General features: G+C 41.0%; 1 protein-coding gene and 1 long non-coding RNA gene across 13 annotated transcripts in view; one reads left to right on the top strand and one right to left on the bottom strand.

Annotated features, from left to right (window-relative positions):
* Positions 1-1,134: 1,134 nt before the first annotated feature.
* Positions 1,135-9,699, bottom strand: LOC129176456 (uncharacterized). 3 transcript variants are annotated; one of them, XR_008569394.1, is made up of 4 exons: positions 9,560-9,685; positions 4,679-4,857; positions 4,458-4,541; positions 1,135-4,286 (listed from the first exon to the last, which is right to left on the bottom strand). It is a non-coding gene; the product is annotated as an uncharacterized LOC129176456 (long non-coding RNA). The 3 variants fall into 3 exon arrangements; XR_008569400.1 differs by having other exon boundaries at positions 1,135-4,541; positions 4,679-4,829; positions 9,560-9,699; XR_008569388.1 differs by having other exon boundaries at positions 1,135-4,541.
* A 1,503-nt stretch (positions 9,700-11,202) lies between these two features.
* The window catches only part of dtna (dystrobrevin, alpha), a 36,408-nt gene continuing 20,922 nt past the window's right edge, over positions 11,203-26,688 (top strand). For 2 of the 10 annotated variants that reach the window (XM_054766645.1, XM_054766638.1), the window contains exons 1-2: positions 16,743-17,059; positions 24,230-24,297. In XM_054766645.1, the coding sequence (XP_054622620.1) occupies positions 17,043-17,059; positions 24,230-24,297 (85 nt within the window). In that variant the 5' untranslated portion in view covers positions 16,743-17,042. Of the gene's footprint in view, positions 11,502-16,736; positions 17,060-24,229; positions 24,298-26,688 lie in introns of those variants that run through there. The other 8 variants (XM_054766644.1, XM_054766641.1, XM_054766640.1 and 5 more) reach the window with 7 other exon arrangements.

The following is a 26,688-nucleotide window of genomic DNA, read 5'->3' as shown; positions in this document are numbered from 1 at the left end:
AGCGGTTTCTCACCGAGCTTGATTGCTCTGAACAGAAAGGCTTAAGCAGATTCTTTTGGGACTTGGGAAATGCTCATGAGGCTGTGCAGCAAATCAGATCATGAGTCTACCTTATAATGTCCCCTCAAAATTATTTTTAGTATTGGGAGTGAGGTCTTGCTTTACTTCCAGCCAATCTCGGAGGTGGAGGCCAGGACTTAATGCTTTAATTACAGCCTCAATTATTTGTTTCAGAATAGCCCTTTTTGACTCCTGACTCAATCTGGTTGGTTGGACTGGTGAATGATAATTTGTCCGACCTCACTGATCCAACCCCCGATACAAAAATCCTTCCTTAATGTCACTTCTGGTGTGGTGGGGGGTACATTTGGGGTGATTTCCGTGTCCCTAACCACAGTGCTGCTAAACTGAGTTCCCAAAGCAAGACACGACGTGCCTCTGCTTGAGCTTGTTGTATGTACTCATGTTTCAGTCTCTCTATTTCACTATCTGCATTTTATGATGTGTCTACTTCATCCATATGTTCTGTTAGTGACTTGATGAATATTTTAAGCTCAGCAATACACTGTTGGAACACATTGTGGTCCTCTCAATCTTCAATCTCATCCAAAGTCAATTAATCTAATCAAGGCTCGGCAGGACTGTCTTCTGAATCCCTCGCCGGCTGGTTCGCCGCATTTGAGATGGCGACATACTCTGATGAGTTCTTGATCCTCCAATACCCATAGCATTGTGCTGATCTTGTCCCAAAGTTTCTCCATCTTTGTCTTTTTTTCCTGTCTCCTTCTTTTATCCTTTTTTTAAATTTTCTAAGTTAGTCTCAGGAGAAGTCCTCTGTTTGAACAACTCCTAGCTGGCTCGCCAGAACAATGTTACACTCATGAAGATGACAGCTTCTCAAGGTGTTCCATAAATGTTTTATTGTCGTGTTGAAACATCAAATAATACACATTGTGTCAGCATTGGCATCTGTAATGAGTGACACTGCTGATTGCATCATATGCACGCTGCTATTACCGTAGCTTATAGTGTAGACATATTGATACAGTATATGTGTGAATCACTTATTAAACTGCACCTTCAATACACTTTGCAATAATAACATATTTGACAATACTTTTGTAATAACACCTTTGACAATCAATAAAAGAACTTTGACAAACGCTAAACATCACTGAGCACTGAAATGCTAATATACAGTACATGTGTGAATGGAACAGTCTCATGACCTTATCCAACATTAGCCGTGCATGCTAATGCCAGTTAAAGAACTTTTACAAACGCTAAACATCACTGAGCACTGAAATGCTAATATACAGTACATGTGTGAATGGAACAGTTTCATGAGAACGGGACCTTATCCAACATTAGCCGTGCATGCTAATGCCAGTTAACTACAGTGTAAGAGTCAATATTGGACAGATAACTGTAACAGAATGCAGCACCATTGCTAATATACAAATACAGATAATAACAAGTGCATTATTCATACACAAACCCACCTGAAACGTCAAATAATAAACAATGTGTTTGTAATGAGTGACACTGTTGATTACATCATATACGTGCTGCTACTGGCATAGTTACTCCTACAGTAATGGCCGCCACACACAGGAGGCGACAAATGACCACAATTGGCGAAATTCATCACCATCACGTACAAAACCATGCAAACGGGAGGCGACAAGGGATTGTGAACAGCTACACAAGTGAGCGAATTGTACGAGTCTCCCACGGTTTGATTGTCTCTCAAATGTGGAGGGAATTTTGGGGTATCAAAGTAGTTCAGAGGAGGAAAAGCGGACAGTGTTGATCGAGGACTCTTGCTATTACCACATCTTGCTAGTATTGAAGATAAACTTACATAAATGTCCCGGTAAATGAATGTAAACTTACTACATATGTTTACTCTGGCGCCAACGAGGTCCCAAGACGCTGCATTTTTTAAATATATTTTTTTCTATTTTTTTTATATCTTTAGAAATGTCAAATAGCTCTGGGAAATCTGACAGGGCAAGTATAGCGTACTGATTAGCATCGTGTCTGCTCATTGATCGATCAATGAAACTCCCGCTTATTGGTCCTCGTCTGGGCGACAGCGATGAAAAGTTGAACAGTTTTCAACTTTCTGGGATCGCGTCACAAGACACGTGTCTCATGACACGCACGAGCACAAATTTTCACACGCACAAATTTCGCGGTTCGCTTGGCTGGACAGTGACACGCGCTAATCGCCCTATCGCGCAGTTTCCATTGAAAATAAATGAAGTCGAGACATGTTGCCTCCTGTGTGTGGCGCCCAGAAGCGCGGTCTCAAGTGCCCGCTTTCCGTGTGACGAAAACGAGTACTGCAACTGATGGGTCTTCCTTTGCTGAGAATTCATGGAGACATGAACATGAAAAAAACATGTGGGGCGGGGGCTAAGAAAATGGAACAAACTGTTATAACAATTCTTTTAACAATACTTGTCCCCAATATTGTCCAGGGCGCCACAGATACCTATAGAAGTGTCTCATGCTCCTCTGAGATATTTGATGCTTGTATGCTTCAACCTTGCTTTCAACCTCTGGGTTTTCTTTAGCGTAACTTAAACACGTTTTGACTACAACTGATTTTCTGATTTTCAGCTTCTCGATCAAGTTTCTTTGGATATTGCACACGATATGTCACCTGTAGGCACTTTAGGTGAATGAAAGGAATACAGTCCACTCTTTATGTGTTGTCATGTTACCTCAATGACCGCCGACACAATACAAAAGGCAATCACATTCTCTTTTAAGATCTGGTTTGCAAATCATTCTGAACTTTACATTTTTACCTTGCAATTTGAAATAAAGAACATTTTCAAAAATCAAATATATGTTATATATCTTCCACATAATTCTAAGTTTGCTGCTTGTGTACAACATGTTATCTGACTCTTTCTGTTGTCTCCTGCTCCCTCATTTGAGGGATGTGCTTTGTTATAGAGGCTCACGTTCCCTCCGTTTCTGCAACCATCTTTTCGGCATCCTTGATTTCAGCCCATTGGTTTTTCTCAAGCGTTTCCAACTGCTTTGACTCTTCTCTGAGGTGACAAATTGTTTTGAAGTGAATTAAAAGCACAGGGAACAGAGCGATGGGAATGCCAAAGCACTATTTGTCAATGTACTGTATACTGCATGTGAAAACAAGCATCATCTATAAGCACATATCTTCAAACGGAGATAGCTGAATAGTTAGCCATTTGTGACTAAGTCCAAGGTAAATATTTTGGGTTGAATATGCCTACAAGTGGCTTCTTAGCTTATTTTCCTCATATCCAACAGTGCATTGTTGAATTATTATTCACCCCGGTGTCCTGCTCCAGCTTCTTTAACCGCTTCTCAAGCAATATAAGACCACTTTGTGTCTTGGAGTACATTGCACTTGTATATAATACAGTACATTGAGGTAAGACATTTTTGGATTGAACAGTGTCCTCTCTTGAACATTATCTCCGCTTTTTGTGCTTTTAAATGACACTCAAGTTCAGAGATGCTTATAATGCAGGCCTTCTGTTCTAGGCAACAGGATTGCATCACTAGTAGTAGCATTGCTGAGATACTGCACCAGGGTGGTTGTAATTGAGAAGTTCCACTCATTGTATACACTATGGTGTGCTGTCAGGACTAGCAAAGCCTTCTCTGCTGGCCTAAACATGATCAGAAGCACTGACCTACATTTACATATTAAATGCTAGTTTTTGTTCCATGGAATTGTATGAATTTATTCCCAATAATCCCACAGCTGTTATCTTCATTTCATGGCATGTTTCTTTGCTGCACTGCTTCCAATAGTGTATGTGCATGCTCATTTTTTGTCCAATCAGAGTTCAGCTTCTATGTGTTGCTATGTCAACGTGTTTAACAATTACCAACGGGGCTGTTTCTTTCACCAATGTGATTTCAGATTCACCTCACAAGGCCAGCTAGCAGGCATACAGCAATGTCAGTATTTTTCCATCCTCTGATTGGTTGATGTCTGACAGCCTACTGTATGCCTAACACTCACAGTTACTAGTGTGCCTGAATGCCTCATCACATGAACAGCAGCTTAATTGAGACTGTTCAACAAAATAAAAGAATCAGACAAGTTGTTGTTTGTCATTCTGTGTGCATTACATGAACATCTGGGAAAGAGTTTGTTCTCCACTTTCTTCTTCTCTCTGTGAGGAGGGCTTCCTCCGCACGCTGACGGTCAGCCTCCAGATGCTGGATCAGGTACAAGACTTCTCCAGGGACGCCGTTTATTTTCTTCAGCAGTGCTGATAATGGACACATTCGTGACAACATGAGCACACTATATTTTCCTGTCCTCGTTTTAACGCGACTTATCAACAGTAGGTGCGGGATGATCAAACAACATAACCATAGCAGTAAAATGAAACACAGTAAAAATAAATAAATATAAAATAAAATCACATCACAGATTGTACTTAAGGTTCTACTTGAGGCTCTCCAGGCACGCATGGGTAGCAATGTTCGGTTTTGTTCCTGTTCCTGTTTTGTCGGCATGACATCTGTGGAAGACAACGTAACATTTTACAATAAATAGCCAGAAATCATTCACCCTAAGTGTCGCTGCATGAGTGCTTGGCCTGATGAGTGCATGGTTAGTTATTTGTAGGCTGGTATGAAATCAAGGGTTTACCCCCACCTGTTTCAGTCACAGTTTGTTTACTTGGTGACGCCAGTCCTCCACCGAAGTTCTTGGATGCAGTGGACAGCTATGGTGACACTTGGAGAGGGACTGTTTTGCAGGGCATAAGTGTGACGCCGTCCGGAAGAGAAGGTCTGAAGGTCTTCATCTTAACGCACATTTGACAACATTGAGCCCTGTGAACCAGACTTTCAATGTTGGTGTATCACAAACAAACACTTGTTTCTATGTAATGAAACAAAGCCCCTTGTAATATGTGGAGGAATAACACACGCGTGAACCATCGCCCCATGAACATCAGGAAGCAGCAGATGTAGTTGGAACAAACGCTCGCTCTATTTGATTAATTTCACTCTGCAAAGTAATTACAAAAAATTATTTGGCTGTGAAACGTCTTCTGTGACTCCTTACTCTCAGTGGGAGTGTGGTCGTATAGACTGACATGTTTGGAAAGTGTCAGTGGGAGAGAAAGAAGCAGAAACTCAAAGCCAAGGGCGACAGTCAGGCTAGTAAAAGGACGCCATCTGGCGGCCATGGGGGTACAAAACAAGTGATGCAGAAAGACGTGGCAAACCATTTGTGCAAAAAATATGACTGAATGCTAGTGAGTGAGGGAGGCTAAAATAAAATGAAAGTAAATGGAATGTAAGACATGCTAACATACATGTAATACAAATATCATAAAAGTTATATAATCATTTGTCCCTGCAAAGAGTTTAGCTTGATGGCGGCCATGTTTTTCCACCAATCTTGCTCTAATTTGACAGACGTGATGTGCTTGTCAGTACCCTTAAGGTCTGTACAACAGCAAATTTCATGGTGATTCGGCTAAACACCCTAAAGAGTGTTTTTGTACTGTGCCTTGCCTTGAGCTGTGTGAGATATTTCAAGTCAATCCGACTTATAGAGGTCAAACTTTGGGGTTTGATTACAGCGCCGCCATTAGGTGAATTTGTCAGAACAATAATAATAGCACAGGAAACAGTAGGTTTCAACTAAACCTAGACAAATTTTGACCTTTTTGTGTGCAATGGTATCCTCATTTTTTGACATGACTATAAATGCATTAATATTGGTATATACTGTATATAAACTTGATGCATTGCAGCATTAAAAACCCTTAGAGGGACTGTATGCAACTGGTTCAAGATTACATTTTTTTCCAACAACAAAAAAAATAAAAACACCACCACCAGCTAGCATATGTTATCAATAATCGTTTAAAAGAACAGGTTGTACAAAAGGAAGCCTTTTTCACACTTAGGAATTAAACTGCATCAAATTGCAGTCTCAGAAAGGCGAGCAAAAATTTACATTCATGTTGTTGTTGTTACGAAAGGCTGTATATTAAATAATAGCTAATGTAAGAGGCAAAACTTTGCCAAATCGCTATCATTAGCTGACGACAAACACAACTAATGAGCGTGCGCGTTACACAGGGCATACTTTACATACTCAAAGCAGGAAGAGACCGTTGTCGAAGCAGGAAGAGGAGAGGATATAGTAAGGCTGGAACTTCATACTCGTTTTCACCGCTAGCCACATCACAGTTATGGTTGCCCTCATAGGGCCGCAGCTTTGCCTGAAATTTGTGCGCAACTGTACTGTTCGAAGACATTTTGCCTCTCCTCCAAGCAGGCTTCATTAGTTCATGCTCAAAGACTAGATAGATAGGGCAGGTCTGGACTGCTCTGACGGGACAGTGCAAGATCCAAACAGTTCATTCTCTCAGCTTGAAGTATCCCCCAACCAAGACTGGTTTCACTCTTTTGTGGTGCACAGCGGCAGTCGTTATGATGCAGTGGCGTGAGACCTCTGTTTGCCAACGACAGTTATTTGGGTGGAATGAGGGTAATTCCACCCAATGCACCACAACATCCATCCATCCACCCATTTTCTATGCCGCTTTCTATGCTCACTAGGGTCGCGGGGGTATGCTGGAAGCGAGAGGCGGGGTACACCCAACAAAAAAATAAAAAACTCGTAAAAATACTGCATGCAGTACATATTTTTGGTTAAAAGTTTGTGAAAAACATTTTCACAAAACAAGTTTTTGACAGGCATTATTTCCAGACTCTCGCGGGCTACAAAAAATGATGTGGCAGGCCGAATCTGTCCCCCGAGCTTTGAGTATGACACCAATTTAATAAGAGATCGAATGTTGGCTCCCTCTAGGTAGCGGGGGAAGGCTTTGCATGCCTAAATCTTTACAGGTTATCTATTCCAAATGTTTTTACGCTTCATGTAATTGCAGGTTGTGTTCTAGTAGCAAATAATGTGCACATTTTGGGGGAAATAAACTGTATGCCAGTTACCGTTGTGATCTACAAAGCCATGTTTCGGCAGTAGTTTGCAATGTTGAAATGCACTGTATCATACTGAAAGGTGTTTCTTAGATTTTGGTTAATAGCATAGAAACAGCACTCAGTATGAATGAAGGTAAAACAACATAAATCGACATAGTGTTAAATGAATACCCATCTGAGCCTAATTAAGTCTGTGATTGCTGTGAATCATACAGCTCAGAGTCTTTCCCCTAGGCCAGAGATCGGCAACCCACGGCTCCGGAGCCACATGCAGTTTTTCAACCTCCTTGTTGCAGGTTTTTTTTTTTTTTTACACCGAAGTGGAGGAAATGTGCATTTTCAAAAAGAATTTAAAATATCTGACTCACCACAAGTCAGTGAATGCATCTACACTGCGTTCTGACTGCTGATTGGATGAGCAAGGGAAGGGGGAAGGGCGCCAATGTGTGCAGTGAGACACAAAGAAGAGGTTGAGTGTGCTACCCATACAGTTAGCTGTCCATAACCATGAATAAGTCCTTCAAAAGAAAAATATAGAGTTTAATTCTGAATGGAAATATTCCTTTGCTTTCACTGCCAATGACGCTGACTTACCCGTGTGCTTGATATGTGGTGAGAAATGAGAAAACAACAAAAAATATAACGTTGAAAGACATTTTCAAAAGAAGTACTCAGCTTTTTATGAAAAGTACCCAACTGGAGATGGGGGTATGAGAGCAATTTTGGAGCTACTGCGATAGGTTGAGCAAACCAAACATACTTTCAAGAACTGGATGAGCGCTCCAAGCTCAACTACAGCTGATAGTTTTGTGGCTGCAGTTGAGATCGTAAGGAGGAGGAAGCCGTTCACAGATGGAGAATACATAAATGAATCGTTCTTTAAAAAATCAGAGCATCTATTCTATTGATGAAAAAAACTAACAGGAAATTATTCAGAAAATGAAAGAAATGCCTCTGTGCAAAGACAGACAAGGACAGGACCAATAGAATGGCAACAAACGTCACTAGTTGGCAAATTGATGACTTTAATTCAGTGCAAGCACATTCAATTGACTGGTGAATCAAGTGGTGTAAACAAAATAAAGCAGACAGCACTGATATGCAGATATGCAAACTCTCATGGGCTTTTTTATGCTAAAGTTGTCGTTTGTTTTAATTTTACACAAATCACTGCAGCACACAACTTTCTGTGAGGAGTTGTCAATAAAAGCGCATCTTGCATGAACTGCAAGCAGTAGGTACGTTTTCCATGATTACTTTGATCGGATCCGGTCAGGTTTTCTCACTATGTTGACTTTGACTTTAATTCTGAAGCGTGATTCAGCACATAAATCAGTTAACAATGGAAGCTCTCTGTAGCAGCATGAGTGGGCATGCAAACCAAGGAGTCTAGCGTTAAAACAGGAGTGCCGATCCGCATCCACTTTCGTATTATGCCCTGCGCGGGTTTGGCCACCATGATGGGGAGCAGAATCCAGAAACTATGCATTGAAAACATGTCCTATTAATTTCTCTCATAGACGGTTTAAAGCAGGGGTGTCAAACTCATGCCATGGGGGGCCGAGACACTGCAAGTTTTCTTTCCAGCCAGTCACTAAAGCAGGTGATTTTAATGATCAACACCTTCAGTTTGAGTGAAGGAGCTCATCAATTAAATCACCTGCTGAAGAAACTGGTTGGAGAGAAAACCTGCAGCGTCTCGGCCCTCCAGGGCACGAGTTTGACACGTGGTCTAAAAGCAGTGGTGTAGCTACGTGGGTGGCCGTGGCCACCCCTGGTCACTCTCCAGCCACCCCAGTCTAGACTATTCAGGTATCAACTTATTGCCACCCCTAGTGAGCAATGGTCTCACCTTGGCTACCCCAATGAAATTTCTGGCTCCGCCCCTGCTTGCCTGGGGTGCAGGCTTCATGGGCCCAAAATTTACAATGCAGACATCTGATCCACACTTCCATTGGCCGTGAGTTATCAAAGTGCTCCAAGCACACAATGCAGACATTTTCATTGCCTGAGGTGTCAAAATGGCAGTATAAGGGGAAGGTTTTAACACTTTTTAAGTACAGTTACAACTCTCCCCGTGCCAGGCAGCCATTAAAAGCTAACCGTTTTAACATTTAGCTTCAATGCTAGCACTCATTCAACACATCAAATTAATCTGGAGCAACTACTACTTGATCTTATGTAAGTGAAACAATTGTATCTAGTAATGTAGTGAGTCAAGGCTTTTGAGTTAAAGTAGACACAAATACAACTTGAGACAGTATGCAGGTAACAGTGACGTTAAATACTCTAAAGCACTATCTTCAGCACAATCTGTTGTGAGGCGCCTGAGTGCCTCAACAATGTCAGCCATTGATCTAACTTCATGAACGGTCACGAAAGGCACCACCCACACTTTTCAACTAACGTCACCTCTCGTGAAGGCAATACTATCATTTGAAAGCGTTTGAAATAAAACAGTCCTTTAGTGTAAGAAAAGAAATGTAGATGATATTTATATTTTTGCGCTTCTAGCTACCGCTAGCTTAAAATGATACCTCCACATGTCTGCGGATATCACAAAATCACTTACCAGTCATTGCGGTCAGCGCCTAAACAAGTGAGCTAATGACCTGAGAGGAGGTGGGGGTCGTTGTCATGGCAGAAAGTGAAAGGCCAATATCCCCTTGATCTGCACAATTGCCCTATGTGTGACACAATTTTGGACTTTTCAGTAGTTGTGATTTTTCCAGTGTCCCGTGAATCAAGCAACGCTCAAGCTTTCTAGAGTGGTTGCTAGGCAACAAGGAGCTGCGCCGCCAGTGGCTTGTGTGGCATTTAAGAACAACAGCGAAGGTTGGGAAATTCTATAGAGTCATTCAAAAGAGTTTAACATCACAGTAAGGCATTTATCTCATTCAATAATGTGATTAAAGCTGGCATTTGCATAAATTGTAAACAACTACAATCATTAGCATGGCCTAAATTAACCAAAATTCACTGCAGCTGGAAAAATTCACCTAGTGTGCATTAAATGCCCTACATTTCTATTACGTTTACTTAACATTAAATAAGTAACGTAATAAGATTGTATGAACTCTCACTGTGCTTACACCAAATATGCATTTTAAACACTCCGTTTCACTTCTCAGTTAATGCAAATCATAGGCAAGAAAAGAGCCATATAAAATCCAATGCATTATTATTATCATAAAGACTGGCAGTTGGTGCCATAATGTACACTACTGGTCCAAAAGTTTTAGAATACTCCAATTTCTCTGGAGGAAAAACCTAAATTTTTAAGTGTTAAGATGGTCTGTCTCTCTTCCATTGTTAATCCCCTTTTTTCTTGCCATTTTTGTAGCAACAAATTACTTTCTCTAGTACAATGCTGTTCAACTGATGTTCACGAGGGTATAGTAGCACAGTGTGTTCCAACACTGTTTTTATGCAGACAGAGGAGGTAGTAAGTACTCCAGAACCTGGAACACCTGTAGGAATTAGTTGCACCAACTGCCAAGGCTCCATTTCTGCTGAACAGCTTTAAATTGTTGACCCATTTTGTGGTAACTGAAATAGGCCTTTTTGTATAATTCTGCAGTACACATTATTTGCTGCTGCTGACTCATCTGTTGTTAAATCTAGTAAATGGGGGAGCGACAACTGGTTTAATAATACATGCTCAAGATCTACTTGCTTTGATTAAATGTTATTTAAAAAGGAGTAAAGTATAGGCTAACACAACATGCTAACACTCTAGTTTATTTCATTGTGGGCTTTAAGCGAGCAGGTTAATTTCCACAATACACAGCCTGGCTAGGCTACAAAAAAACGAGTCACATATTGACACCCTTTTCGTTTGCCTCTCTTCTCTCACCTTTCTCTGTTTCATTTTTGTCTCCCAGGGTTTATTTTTACTAGGCACTGGGGGCATAGTTTCACTCTTCTCTGTTGCAATTGTGACTAGCTGCAGTTATGAAGCACTGTGAGGGTAGTAGTGGACCAAACCATTGCATGATTACTTTTGGTCAATGTAGATATTTACCTGTTACTACCAAAGACAAGCAGCAACAATTATTTTACCTATTTACTGGGGCCTTCTTGGAATTGTCACAACTTTTCCCCCCTTCACGGTGCCCCTGCGTCATCCCTCCCCAAAGCTCTTAGCAGCGTGGAAGAAATGTCTCTACAACTTTACATAAGCAAACATATTCAACCTGGTGCTTCCGGCAAGAATCTCTTCGCATTTTCATTGTAAACTTGCAACATCTTGCAGCCAAAGAAGACGCACAGTGACGAGATGCCGCATTACGTCATCGCAGAGAGGCAAACGCCGCCCGGGCGTGCGCATTTGCACGAACATTACCACAACACCAGCTCGGCAAGAGAGGACGAGTGCTACGAGGGCACCACCGCTCGCAGTGATGCCGCTCCCGGCTACCAAGCAAGCCTGATCGCGGCTGCAGGACACGGCAGGCTGTGGTGGGATTCCTGGGGTGGGAGATGTTACATGACATGCCTCGAAATACATTCTGGTAAGTCCTGTGCAGCTGCTTTAATGAGAGCTAGTCAAAACGCGACCTTAACATACCCTGTACTGTACGCTGTGTAGTTTTGACACTCTTGCCATAATAACAGTTGCAGTCAAGTTTGTTCATTGCAAACGAGCAGACGCATTATAATGTTAATGTTGCTCGACGTGACACACAGGTGTCTCCTGCAAAATGCATGCTTAGACGCCTGTTGCCTTCCTGCCCTTTTACCTTTTAAACCGTAATGGCTGCTGATGTCTCTCTGCATGGTCACAGGCCAGTGGTTGGTGCTTTTTATTTTGCATGCATGGAATATATCTGTCCCATGCATGAATACATGTGTATTTGTACTCATTCCAGGGTAATTTTCTTCACTAAAATGTAGGGGTGCACATGTCACGAGACATCCAACTCATGACAGAGATGAGATTGGGTCCATGAGGACGAGGCGAGATTTTAAGAAAAGTACAATGAAAAAATATGACTGGAAAAACAAACTTTTTTATTTAAGTGTGTCACAAAACAATGCAGGTGTGTTTTGAAATGTTTACTGTCCCACAAATTAATGCTAAACAATATTATTCACAAAATTATTATAACACTTTTAACCCCAATAAACCACGAATGATGTGATAATACAGTACATAACAATATATAATAATAAGTAATAATAATATATCATAATCATGCAATATTTCCTTTAATATGTCATCTTTCACGCTGTAAAGTTGTGGAATTGCCATTTGTGACATGTATTTCTAACTATTGTGGAATCACACTCCTGAGGCTCCCTGGTAAAGTCTATTCAGGGGTTCTGGAGAGGAGGATCCGCCGGATAGTTGCATCTCGGATTCAGGAAGAGCAGTGTGGTTTTCGTCCTGGTCATGAAACTGTGGACCAGCTCTACACTCTCGGCAGGGTCCTTGAGGGTGCATTGGAGTTTGTCCAACCAATCTACATGTGTGTTCTACATGTTGTGTGATGTTTTGTGGACTTGGAGAGGGCTTTCGGTCGTGTTCCTCGAGGAATTCTGCAGGGAGTACTCTGAAAGAATGGGGTACCGGACCAGCTAATTCAGGCTGTTCATTCCCTGTATGACTGGTGTCAGAGTTTGGTTCCAATTGCCGGCAATAAGTCAGACCCGTTTCCAGTGAGGGTTGAGACTCCGCCAGGGATGCCCTTTGTCACTGATTCTGTTCATTATTTTTGTGGACAGAATTTCTAGGCGCAGCCAGGGCGTTGAGGGGCACCGGTTTGGTGGCTGCAGAAGTGGGTCTCTTCTTTTTGCAGATGATGTGGTCCTGCTGGCTTCATCGAGCTGTGACCTTGAACTGGATCGGTTCGTAGCTGAGTGTGAAGCGGCCGGGATGAGAATCAGCACCTCCAAGTCTGAGTCCATGGTTCTCTCCCGGAAAAGTGCCATCTCCGGGTTGGGGATGAGATCCTGCCCCAAGTGAAGGAGTTTCAAGAGTGAGGCAAGGATGGAACGCGAGATCGACAGGCGAATTGGTGTAACCCGTCCTGCTTCACACTGCCCGCACCGGGGCTCGAACACAGGACCTTCGCAATGGGAGACGAGAGCACTGACCGCACGGTCAAAAGCCCAGACTGTCGACCGCGTGTTCAGCGCAGCTCTCAAGGCAGAGGGAGTGAGGTTTACCAACGTACACTTGCGCAGCCTCACAGGCTGGCATCCGTTACACTGGTACGGCGTCTGCAGCGATGCAGACTCTACATCGGCCCGTTGTGGTGAACAGAGAGCCGAACTGTGGGTAGTGACGAAAGGACAAGTGGGTCGCGGGTACAAGTGGGTACAAGTGGCTGAAACTAGTTTTCTTATTAGGGTGGCTGGGCTCTCCCTTAGAGATAAGGTGAGAAACACTGTCATCCGGGAAAGACTCGGATTAGAACTGCTACTCCTCCGCATTGAGAGGAGCGAGAGGAGATGGCTTCGGCATCTGGTCAGGATGCCCCCCAGACGCCTCCCTGGGAAGTGTTCAGGGCATGTCCGACTGGTAGAAGGCCTCGGGGAAGACCCAGGACAAGTTGGAGAGACTGTGTCTCCCAACTGGCCTTGGAACGCCTCGGGATCCGCCGGGAGGAACTGGACGAAGTGGCCGGGGAGAAGGAAGTCTGGGCATGCCTCCTCAGGCTGCTGTCCCCGCGACCTGACCTCGGATAAGCGGTAGAAGATGGATGGATGGATGGATGGATGGACATATATTTCCTCACAGGCAATTCTTGCTGTATAACATTTGCAGCATTTCTTGAAAGCATTTCTTTTTTGATTACTTTCTGTGAACGCACACCATTTTGCGCTGTTCCGTTTGTATTTACTTTGTCGACCAAACGTCTCAGTGAGTGTTTGACAGTCGGGACGAAGGCTCTGCATCTTGATGTGTACTTCTTGTCCCAGATGGGAAAACTGAGTCGGGTGGATATGTTTGTGGTGGGCAAGTTTGTTTTGTTGGATTTAATGTTGCTACCACTTTCAAATAAATTGCTTGTTTGTTTTGATGCAATCACCTTGCTCATTATTTAAGTTGGCTTTGCAAGCATCTTTTTCCCTCATGTTGCTGTGCATTGCTCCTCAGGAAGCTCCACAGCTGTGTGTGTATACTAGCCAACCCCCCCGCCCCCAACACAGACACACACACAGAGACAAAGTGATTGTATGACTGACAAGCGGTCTCACTCTGTTCGACATTGAATATATGTATGAAGCGTCTAGGTCAGGGGTGTCCAAACTTGTTACACCATGGACCGCATACTAAAAATCACAGGATGCGGGGGGCCACTTTGATATTTTTATTTATTTTAAATTTTGTAAAAAAGGTTTAAAAAAAAATTATGTATGTCGTATGTACTGTATGTTCAAAGACAAAGCTTTATTTTTTTAAATTAGATATTTATATCAACCTTTTAGCTTTTTTGCTGTACATTTTGCCTTTTTACTCTATTTTTCCGATTTTTGCTGGGTTTTTGGGTGTAATTTTATTTCAACAAAGTTCCGCGGGCCAATAAAAAACAAGCTGCAGGGCGCAAGTGGCCCTCGGGCTGCAGGAGCTGAAACAATGCACAGAATGAACTCTCTTCCTGCCTGTTTGGAGGTGAGAAACGAGGAAAACAGACACGCATGCACCTGGCAATATATGTGTGATTAATTTATTCATTTATTATCGCAAGACTGCTTTTTTCTCGTCACGTTTTAATCTCGTGAGATCTAGACACACCCCTACTAAAATGACATGTACAGTATGTCGCAAACTAACTCATATCATCCCCCACCAAAGACTCTCAGAAAAAGTGCATCATTCTACTTTTAGGGTTAAGTGTCACTGCAGTGATATCCGCAATATATGGCTTTTGTGCCCTTGACCCTTGACCTTTACAGGTTAGGAACATACCTATACCTACAACTCATTACCTTGAAGTCAAATAATTAACCTCTATTGTGCACATTAGCACTGTACATATGGTACACTATATTGTATTGATTGTAACTACACTAATAGGGTATTCCTATCTACAACTAGTTGAGTACCATGTTCCTTAGAAATAATTGAACCAATAATAGTAGATGTAGTATTTAATGATCACTGGACTTTTTATGTGTGAAAAAATACATTCTAAAACACTCTGTGGGATTCTTTTACAACAAATACTAACGAGCAGGGCCATGAGTGTAGATTGAGTAGAATATCTTTATTGTCATTGTATTGGGTGCAGTCTTCCACTGTACAGAGATAAACAAAATATTACTTAAAGCAGAGGTGTCCAAAGTGTGTCCTGGGGGACAACATTGTAGAAATACAAACAAGTAAAAAAGCAAAAATGGGAAAAACAGCACAAGGTAAAGCAAAAAAGCTGGCACTGTATGTTGAAACAACTAGGGGTGTGAAATTATACCATTAATTGTAATTCATTAATTACAGTCATGTTTAATGTTTTTTTTTGTCATGTTAATACATTTTTTAAGATCTAACTTTACAGCTTCGGTATGCAAGACGCCTTTTATAAATTTTTTTAAAAGGTTTTTATCCATTGTGCTTCTTGTGCTAGAGTTGTTGAGGGTGAAAAACAATCGTCAGTCACACACTGAAGAGGACATTGATTAGGTTTTGTTGTGTTTAGACATGGTTAGCATAAGCTGAAAGTCTCCCATTGTAGTTGGGAGGGTGAGGTGAGAAACGGTAAATTGCGGAGAGAAGACGTGCAATTGGAAGATCATGTGAGAGTTGTCGGTCCAATGACAATGATGCAAAGCACCCATTCGCGAGTGCAGCCACAGGCAGCGCTTGGGACTAGTCTCAAAAGGTGGCATGTAAAGGGCTAGGACTGCATCTGTTCAAATCTATTAAAAATGATACATTGCTTTATAAGGCCACTTTTTTGTTATGTATTACTATTTTGATCTGCCATAATAATGTAATAAATTTAAATCAAAATGCAAAGTGAGGACTTCTCTCAGCCATTTTTAAGTGAGATTAAAAGACAATGAGATATTGAATTAATCTCTAAATTTTTTGCATTTCTTGACAGCACTAGAAATAACTAATAATAATGTTTCCTTTTTACAAAATAAAAAAATATTTACATAATATATAAAAGATTTGCAAAAGTGGCCCCCACATCTTTAGATTTTTCAGTAGGCGACCCTCCGTGGAAAAAAGTTTAGACACTACATTCTTTTTCAATTAAAACATAATTGCGCAGATTTTATTCCTTGGCGAGTCACTTGTTGCTGGGCAAAAATCGTGGGGGAACAATCATTTGTGCAAAATCCTAGTGAAGAGCATTGTCACTACAAACATGCTGTGCAGCATCGCTGGGAATGTTTTCCAGAAGATGTGACGTTGGTGTAGTTTATGGTATCGAAAATATGATGCGAAAATACCTCCCGACGAATGGCTGTTAACAGCTGCGATGTGCAGCAAACACAGAATGGACTGATCTGACTGTTAAGTGTTTGTGTCCGGAAATGTTGCATGAGGACGTCACAGAGGAGGACATAAATTGTTACAGAAATAGTCTTGTAATATAAATAACTTAGTTTGAACTGCAGTTGCATATTTTGTCCAGCTTAAATCTGTGCAGTATTAAAAGATATGATGACACAATCCTTGCTTGCCTCTTTTGTGGCAGGATTTAGCCCCAGGGCTCTCTGTGGTTCATGGTATGTATGCCACGGTTTGCTCTTTTAAGGGCAGTTATTTTCCAATGCTGCCAGTGTGACCAGTAGCACAGAAAAGAGGGGGAGAGCGAGGGAGAGTAATGTCTCTTGGGAGCATGCCAGGAACCAGGTTTGGGGTCTGCAACTGGAGCGCCTGTAAAGCTGCGCAAGAATGTGGAGCCTTCTCATTTGATAGTTAAAGATAGAGGCAGCGCAGGCCATGTCCTAGACAGCTTCTAATTTCATCTTCACTCAACTTCATCCATCGGCATGCCTCTTTTGTTGTTAGAATGTTTCTTCGTTGGAAGCAGTTTTAGCCTTGTGTGCAACTTTGTCATAAGTCAAGGCAGGCAACTGGAAGGACTCAGACCATGGTGTTCTATGAGAGGTATGTTGATCGTCTGCATCCCATGTTTTGTTTTGGCTGTTTTAATATCTTCTCATGCACTACATACTATCAATTTCCCTTATTTTTCTCAAAATGAAAACAGTCTGCAGAAGGTCACATGGCCGCAGTTTGAATGCAACGGGGAGAATGGGGGGGATTTCATTGTTAATCTTTAAAATTGCATGTTTGCACGCATTTATATTCATTCACTGTAGAAATGATGAATGGTGTCTCTTGCAGTTTGACATTGGTGGTGTGAAAAAGTGTTTGCCCCCTCCCTGATTTCTTATTTTTGTGCATGTTTGTCATACTTAAATGTTTCAGATCACCAAAACATTTTGAAGTATTAGTCAATGACAACACACCTGAACACAAAATGCAGTTTTTAAATGAAACTTTTTAGTCTAAAGGGAGAAAAAAATCCAAACCTACATGGCCCTGTGTCAAATAACGACTTCGAGGAGAACCGGTCTGCCCTGAACCTTCACCGCCGGTTACGTAATGGACAGTTTGGGGAAGTGGAAGTCATGTGCCTGGCGATTCTTTTCGTTGAGTACATTAAAGACATCTACCTATTCGGAGCCATGATAACAGGTCTGTTGCTGATTGGATTAGGCACTGCCCTGGTGTGTCACAGAATTCGGAAGACGGAGACAGCAGTCCAACATGCCCAGCAGCTGCCCATCATGATTGATGGATCGATCGAGAGACCAGAATGGACAAACAGAGTAGCCAAGTCTATTGGAATGCGGCTACTCGCACTAATCCAAACAACAAAACAACAATTAATCTTCATTTCGGCCTCTACCACTACCCACCACACACACACACACACACACACACACACACACACACACACACCCCATCACGACCCCACCCTCGGCACCAGCCTCAGCCATAGGTCGCTGCTGGAACAACTCCTCCAGGAGATTGCGGCGGTGAGACGCTCTGGATTTGTCCACCCCTTCCTTCACGGACACCTATTAATTGTTGACTCTGTCTGGGGCCCATTCACGGTCATCTCCATGGCAACTGCTGTGTTATCGCGATGACATCCTGCGGACTGAGGCACCAAGATTGTGCATTAGACGGAGCGTCTTCTCCAGGCCTACACACATACACATACAAGGACACTCACGCACATGCACATATGCTCCACACACACCCTCCCCCATTCCACGCCTTCGCAGCTTCATCTCCCCAGTGTGGACAGGCGGGGTCTGCAACACACCCTTTCCCCCTCACCTGGTGCAAGTCTTCGTGTTGTTGTGTTGCAAAGTGTGCTTATCTGTGCCTATGTTGCCAAGGTTTTTTGCCAGTCCCACACTGTACTCCCCCATAGGAGCATAGTTTGGAGTTGTTTTTTTCTCCTCCCCTCTCCTCTTGCTCTTGCTTTTCCTCTCCCCCTTTTATCGCCCAGTCATCCTGTCCTGCCTACCCCCCTGTCATATTGTATGGTGCTGTATATGTACGGACGGGTGATTGCACAATTTTGCTGTATAAGTGACGAGTAAAGGCTATTCTGAATAAAACTACCAAAGCGAATAAACCAACTTACGGTACCCTTTGATGGCGCTTGACAGACCCGTAACGTTGTGTCGAATGCATGTGCCTGGTAGGTAAGTCTCTTCACATGAAAAATGCAGCTGACAGCCTGCCATATTGATATTCCTTCAGCCATATTGTACTGAGCGTAACCGGTTCCAAACTTGACCATGATCAGTGAATTTTCACAAAGTAGGATTCATTATTTAGAAATGGAATATTTTAGTAGTAGTGCATAGAAAACCCATTTACAACCTTCTAAATACAATTTTAACATTATTATAACCCTCGAGACGTGAACTAACAACCTTATACAGTCAACCCTCGGTAAATTACGGTTCGAACATCGCGCCCTCACATCGCGGTTTTTACAAAAATTTATTCATAAATGATCACTGTTTTGTGGTTGAACACGGCCTATTATTAGTCAAGACATATCCATACATAAGCAAATTTTACGTATTCTTGGCCCAAATTAAGTATTTTCAATCATAAAAGTGGCTAAATGAACGGAAATACAAAAATACAAACATTCGTTGTTTATTGCGGCTAATTGGTTCTAGACCCGATTGCAATAAGTGAATTTCAACATTAGTAAATGGAATACTTTTGTATTTAGAACATATACAACCTGTTTATGACTTTCTATATACGATTTTTACCGTTATTCGAGCCCTGTAGACATGAAGTAACACCGCATAGTCATCTTTACACTCCTGTTAGTCTTTGTTTACACCACATGGCGCAGGCTACGGGATCACTGCAGGGACATAAGAGACGGCCGCTGCTAGCATAGCAAGCTACCGAGCTAATTATTTACCCTCTCCAATTTACTTATTCTAAACTTAAGAAAGTGTTTCAAATGGAGTGGGGAAGAAGGGCAAAGTAACCAAAAACTTACCACTTCCACACGGGATCGGAGGAAAACTTCTTTTCACTAGGTCATGTCGAACATGCCAAGGCTCACTACATGCAGTGTGACGGTAATTTAATGTAATGTCATGTCATGTCTCATCAATGGAACATTACTGATGCCAAGTAGCCATAATACTACATATAGCCTACATATAGTCCATAGTCAACCACGACACAGCTGCCATTTATTAATTAATTTAAAAAAAAACCTGTGCGCCTTTAAGAGGCGGGGCCTGGAAAGTGGCGTATAATGTCTGCTAGCTACTGTAGAGTTGCTGAGTGTTAGCATGGTTAGCAGTGTGGAGTGCCAGTGACTGGCAGCTCCTGTGTGAATGTTCACTGTGCCATTGAAGTAGTATTCTATTACACTGGCCACTAAGTGTGAGGAATATTACATTGAATATGTAATGTCTTTTTTATGTCTAAGATGTCTTATTTTCTATTATTATGTCAACTATATTGGGTAACATAAGTGTAAAAGTGACTATAGTAGTGTTATGTCTAGAGGGCTCTAATAATGCTAAAAAACATATTTACAAGGTCTTAAACAGTTTGTCTATGCTCTAGCTATGAAAATATTTCAATTGTAAGTAAGGAATCCGACTTCGCGAAAATTCACTTACCACGGTTGGGTCTGTCCCCACCTTTCATTCACATACTGTATCACTCATAGCATCTTTGAATGTGTCTTCTGAATGCCTTCTACTTATGTTTTACTTTATACTTCGACTAATAAATAACTAAATAATAGCATGATTTATTAATTTATATATGTATTTTTGAAAAACCGTGAAGCTGTGAAATTCGACCTGCGATGTGGCGAGGGATGACTTTTGTTCAGTATGTTCCATTTCGGTTCTGTCACTATCATCACTATCATCACTTCTTCTTTACCGTCACCTCTGCAGTGGAAACATAAAACACAATGAAGTAAAAGAAAAAGCTAATCCTTTAGCTGAAGTCTTGTGAAACATCAAGTTTTTGTGTAAGGTTAAAGACACATTTTCTCACATAATTTTGTTCTATTTTTTTTTTTTTTTTTGCTGTATTTGTTTTTGTTCTATTTTTATTTTTTTTTTTTGGCTTTATTCTATTTACAGTTAGATTAGAAGTTCCATTGTAATGCACCAAATCCAGGCAGCTTGCATTGCAGTAATTTGCCAGATAGTATACCATTGGGCCTTGTTAAAGTGACCTTGAACATGACTCCTTCCTTCTCCTGAAGAGCATGTTGGCACCTTGCATGGCAACCTGCACCACAAGTTAATGAATGAGCTTGAGAATGTGTCACGCGCTGCCTTGAATGGTTGGTAGAGACAAAAAACAGGCTGTTGAATTTTTTTATGTCGCGATTTCAAAATTGGAAAAAGTGCTTTTGCTAGTTATCAAAAAATGTTGCCAGCTGGCTTGAATAGTGTGTTGCATATACAGTTGTGCCATGGGGGCTGAAGCCTGGATATAAAACGAATTCATTTGTTCCCTCTCTGCTATGATAAAATAAAATTTGGTGTGTTTATTAGGGGTGTATCAATTAGTTTGAGTAACAATTTGATTTGCGGTTGACGATGCGATTAAAGGGCGATATTGGTTCATTTAGAACGAAACGATCCGTAACGATTCAGTAAATGTAAATCGATTCAGTAACTTTTTAGCCAAAAATTCAACCAGTGTGACTGTGAAATAAATACCTGGATACTGGACAGTGCAGGTGAAGTTTCCTAGATCCACGTTGTTTTTTGTAAGGGAATCTGTCACAATCCATGAGTTAGCCTGTGTGACAGTTTAGTTTGTTGCCACTTTTATGCCTTAGTTCCGGTTTTATGCTCTTATTTTGGTAGTGCCTCCTGTTTTGCTTATTCCTTTTTTACTTGCACCTGTTGCTAATTTGAATTCTTCTTCTATTTAGTTCAGGTGCGTGCGTCTTAGTTGGTTGTTGCATTGTTTGTGAAAGCCTGACACGCTACTGCAAACCTGCAAAAAGTTCCTGGCGCTGCACTGCAGCTATTATTAAAAGATAAGTTTTTTTCTGCAATTGGTTCCTGCTTTCTGCATACTGGGGTCATCGCCACAATGCCAAAGACAAGACATGACAGAATCAGGTGTAAATTAATTATGGATATAAACAAACAAACAACAATTAATGGCAAATGCATTCACATTTTATTTGAATAAAGTACAACCAGCACTTCAGGTTGAATTAACAAAGAATTAATTAACAAGTTGGATTAAACAAGTCTATGATTAATTCTGTTTGGTAAAACTTAACTTGAACTTTAATTTGATACCTCATTCACTTCTCTACCACAAGTATTAAAGAAGTTAGTGCACATTTCATAGCGGGAAATGGTGCCTTTGGTCCCCATTGCTTTAACATTGAGTCAAGACAAAAGCTCTGATTGACCCACGGACCTTGGCAAGTACAAAATATATCATAACTTAGGCTGTGACATTTGTTTTAAAAGTCAACAGAGTATCCATTTACATTTTTTGATAGTCAAAAAGTCCAGGGAAGAAAATCAAGTGTCATTTCATGTAGGCCTCTACACACGCCACACTACAAATTGCATGTACACAGTAATTCCGGTGCAAAATTAACTGAAAAAAAAAAAATTAACTAAAATTAATATTTTGCACCATCAGATTTTAACTAAATTTAAAGTGAATTTATAGCCTACATACCTTTTATCTTGTCCTGAGGCTTCGATCCATGAGTTTGAAAGTTAAGTTTTTAAAGTTGGACTTTGTATGTGGCCCCACTCTATATAAATATAAAGTACATAAGTATAAATCCAGTATAAAGCGTGGCGATTCACTTTTTACAGGACAAAAGCTCACGAACTTGTGCTCTTTGGAGAGGACGTGTGGGCTCCAACCAACCACACTGTAACCACAACAGTTGCCTTTCCAGGACGTCATCCGTTATCCACTCTACAGGCATGGATAATGAACTTACACCAAATCAAGTTGTTACACAAGTTTAACATCTTTATCATTAAAAGTGCTAAAAAACACACATCCATAAAGCCAGCTGTACTTAAATCCAATGCTTCATTTTCTAGTATCAATTCAGTTGGTTGACGTTAGATCGATATATCTCATCCTGAATGGAAACTTTGCTGGACACACATCGATGTAGTTAGATCATAGGAATATAAATCTATGCATCGATGTATCGATGAATCGTTACACCCCTAGTGTTTATATTGTTTATAGAATCTCATTGTAATAGATTTAACATAGTAAAGAAAGATCAGCAGTTGGAGAATGTATATGTTTATGTAAATATGTCATTTCACACAACTGTAATGTGCTGAAATTGACTTTGGAAGTGGTGCATGAACCCACTGTAAATCTATGTAAGCATATTAGCACATTCTTTTAATACCAATAATGCCTTTAAAAGATTCACAACTTCCTTAACTGACTGGGAACAGAAGAAAGTGCTTTTTGAGTTTTGAATTCTTATTATTTTTTTTCTAATTGCACCGTGTGTGTCTGCAGCACAGGGCTAATTACTGTCAAAGTAATTCCAAATAGCATGCCTGAATGATTATCTCGCCAAGGCGTTTTTCAAGCCATTCGTCCAAAGAAAACGACCATCCCCACTGAGCTTCATCTCATAAAAGCAAGATATTTACGACTGAAATAACTTTCTTCTATATACAAACTTTGCCCGTTTGCAGTAGGAGGTGTTCGTCTGTGTGTGGAGGAAGGGGTGTCGATGTGTTTTTTTTGTGGCTGGGATCTTTGCTGCCATGGCAACAGTGCACATGACTAGGTGTATTAGATTGCCTCGGACAGTGTGCAGCGAGGCGTGGGGTGAGTCGTCTGTGGGCTGCTCCCTCTACCCCCTTGAAAGTCTTGTCCTTTTCTTATGTTTTTTTCATATTCTGCATATGTACTGTACAGTTGCTTGCATTCAATTTTTAAATGTACAGAAATTGGAGAAAAATAGAGCTACCAGGGCCAGACCTAACTGCTACAATGCACATGGGCTCGTTGTGTCCTCCCTTTCCTCATACTTTGAGTGTAGCGGCTGCTTTCATTTGAATGTTGTTGTTGTACTATGTCGGAATTAGTACGATATCGCCCATTTTTATAAAGCATGTGCTGAGGTGGTTAGTACATGTTCGCTTTCGGTGCAAATCTGGCTAAAGGTGCAGATTGGGGAATGTATTTTCACTTTTTCGCTGATACTGTCTACTTGCATTGTGTTCAATTCTGGGCTGCCAGTTGAAGCATGAAAGACCTGCAGAAAATACAATTTATGGTGTTCAGCTGGATCGAAATGTGTGACGTGCATTACTGCCACCTCCAGGACTGGAGTGGAACATCACAAAGAATGTCATGTTTTCCAGTCAAAAGGATTGTCCATCCTCGTATTGCATCTCATTTGGTTTTGTCTGTGCAACCAATGTGGCCATATACAGTATATTCTTAAAAAAACTGTGATAAATGAAAGCAATATGAATGTGAGTAGTTGTCGTCACGTTGAATGGTTATCATCTCATTATGCCTGCTTGTATTAATGAGGCGGTTAGAGGCTAGCATGCACAATAGTTTTATTAGTTGCTTCCTGACGCTTCAGGGAATTAAGTCAGAAAACATTTCCGAGTGGGTGTGTTCAGTCATCAAGCCATGATTTTTATTTTGGCGATCCTAAAATCAGGCATGCGTAGATTGACTTTTACTTTCTCTCTCTCTGATCAGAATGATTGAAGACTGCGGGTGGAGCGGGGACAACATGGCGGATAGAAGGCAACTGCTTGTGGAGATGAGTAAGTACTCTGGTGCACATGCTCAAGCCGTAAAAAATGAATTAATGTTAGAAATGATAATGCAGGGCATTTGCGCACTACACAGTACACCACTACAACCACAATAATAAACACATTGTTACATTAATACCTCTCTGACCAAGCATTATCAAATTTTGTAAAGGCTTCTCAGTAGATTGTTGAAGGTGTACCTTATAAAGTGTACGGTCATCACAGAGTACATTTTCTAAAAGCCTTTCACAATAAGGGTGGTTGAAAAGCTTGAGTGAGCTTGAGTTAATTGCTGCAGCTCTAGTCATCGGGCCATTAAAAAGTAACTTCACACTAGACTGAAAAGCAGGCGTATTGCTTGTAACACTTTGGATGCCACCCAAGATCCTTGATGGGCTTGGTGAAGAAGTGTTTTATTTTTAGGAAAGCATCATAAATGTGGTTTGTAGTGTTGAAAAAGACCCCTAAATCTGTGTTTACCATGCAGTCTTGTAGTAGATACTGTTACCATTACTGAAAAACTAAGGAAAAAAAAAATCATGCCAATTTTTTTTTCTTGACCCACCACAAATCTTGGTGTTGACGTACTTTATTTACACAAAGTTTGGGGACATTTTGTGGACTTCAACAACAAAAGTTGCTGAAGGAATTATATTTTTTTATACTTTGAAAACTATTATTAAAGATGCCATGTTATAGTATTTTTCCGCAATTTTAAATAAGTCACATGCTGTTTTGTGTGTCTGTAGCTTTAATGGTATTGAAGTGTGTGCATCTCCATGAAGCGCCATTGTTGATTTTATACACTTTTTACATATACAGTAATCCCTCGTTTATCATGATTAATTGGTTCAAACCCACCGTTATAAGTGAATTTACGCAACGTGGGATTCCTTATTTATAAATGGAATATTTTTGTAGTAGAGCATAGAAAACCTGTTTACAACCTTGTAAATACAATTTTAACATTATTAGAGTCCTCTAGACATGAACTAAGACCCCCACAGTCACCCTGAAAATGGTGGAGTATTTTTGTAGTTAGAACACAGACAACCTGTTTATGACCTTTTAAATCTAATAATGAATTATTAGAGCCTTCTAGAGCTGAAATAACACCCCTATAGTCACCACACTCGTATTACCCAATATAGTAGATATAATAACAGACATAAATAAAACATTACATAGACTCACATGCTAGCATTAGGAGAGTTTTGGTTTTTTTGGACGCCATAATTCCGGCAGTGACTATTGTCTCATCAATGTAATCTAAGGGCGGCTGAGTGACACCACGTCAGGATGGCTGTAAATTAGTCAACCTTTTTATTTGAAATAGACACAGATCACTATGTCTTACAGGCAGATGCCCAAAACACAGAAGTCCTAGTTCTCTTCTTCTCTGGACATATTTCCTAAAAGCTAGCTCTAACTCAGCATGCAGAACGCCACTGCCCTTTATAGCCCACACTCTAAACATCACCTCAGAACTACAGTCTTCCCTCTGATTGCGGTAATCGGTTTCAGACCCGACCATGATAAGTGAATTTCCACGAAGTAGGATTCAATCTTAATAAATGGAATATTTTCATAGCTAGAGCACAGAAAACCTGTTTATGACTTTCTAAATACGACTTTACCATTATGAGAGCTCTGTAGACATGAAATAACACACACCTTCACATTCTTTGTTTACAACACACTGCACAACTGTAATGCGCATGCTACGGGATCTCTGCAGGGACACAAGAGACGGCCGCCACTTTAAACATAGCATGCTACCGAGCTAACTAGTTAGGCTCCATTTTATTTATTCTAAACTTAAGAAAAGGTTTCAAACGGAGTGAGAAAGGAAGATAAAGTAAGGGGCTAGCCACACGGAAACATTTTCAGGTCAAAATGGCAAAGCATTTTATCATTTCAGCGTCTCATCCACATTGGAACAGCGTTCTGGGTGACTTGTAACGGTACATTTTGAAAACCGCACCAAGAGTGGGAAAATCTCAAACGCCCGCTTGTTGTTGCTGTGTATACAGGCAATACGAAAACGATGACATCACCGACTCACCGCCGCCTTGTCGCCGTTACGTGACCAGAAGTGAGCTTTGACGACAGACCAACATATCTGAATATTTCGACGGACGTGACTCACCCCAGTCGACATTCTCCTCATATTTTGTTGTCTTATACTGCATAATAACTCGCAGAAGTAATTCCACTTCTCATAAGTCTTGAAAAGCGGAAGACGACGGACTTATGTGCATGTGTTCTTTCTTCTTCTTCGTCGCGTGGTTCCACCCGTGTGTTTGTTTACAGAGCCACACGTAGGTCTGCTTGTGTATTACACCGTTTTTACTCAGTGATTTGTTCCCGTCTGGATGCAACAATTTACTAATCTGGCAC

This window comes from Dunckerocampus dactyliophorus, chromosome 2, assembly GCF_027744805.1.
Source record: "Dunckerocampus dactyliophorus isolate RoL2022-P2 chromosome 2, RoL_Ddac_1.1, whole genome shotgun sequence".
Lineage (NCBI taxonomy): Eukaryota > Metazoa > Chordata > Actinopteri > Syngnathiformes > Syngnathidae > Dunckerocampus > Dunckerocampus dactyliophorus.
Note: the sequence above shows the minus strand (reverse complement) of the source record. Positions and strands in the feature narration are given on the sequence as shown.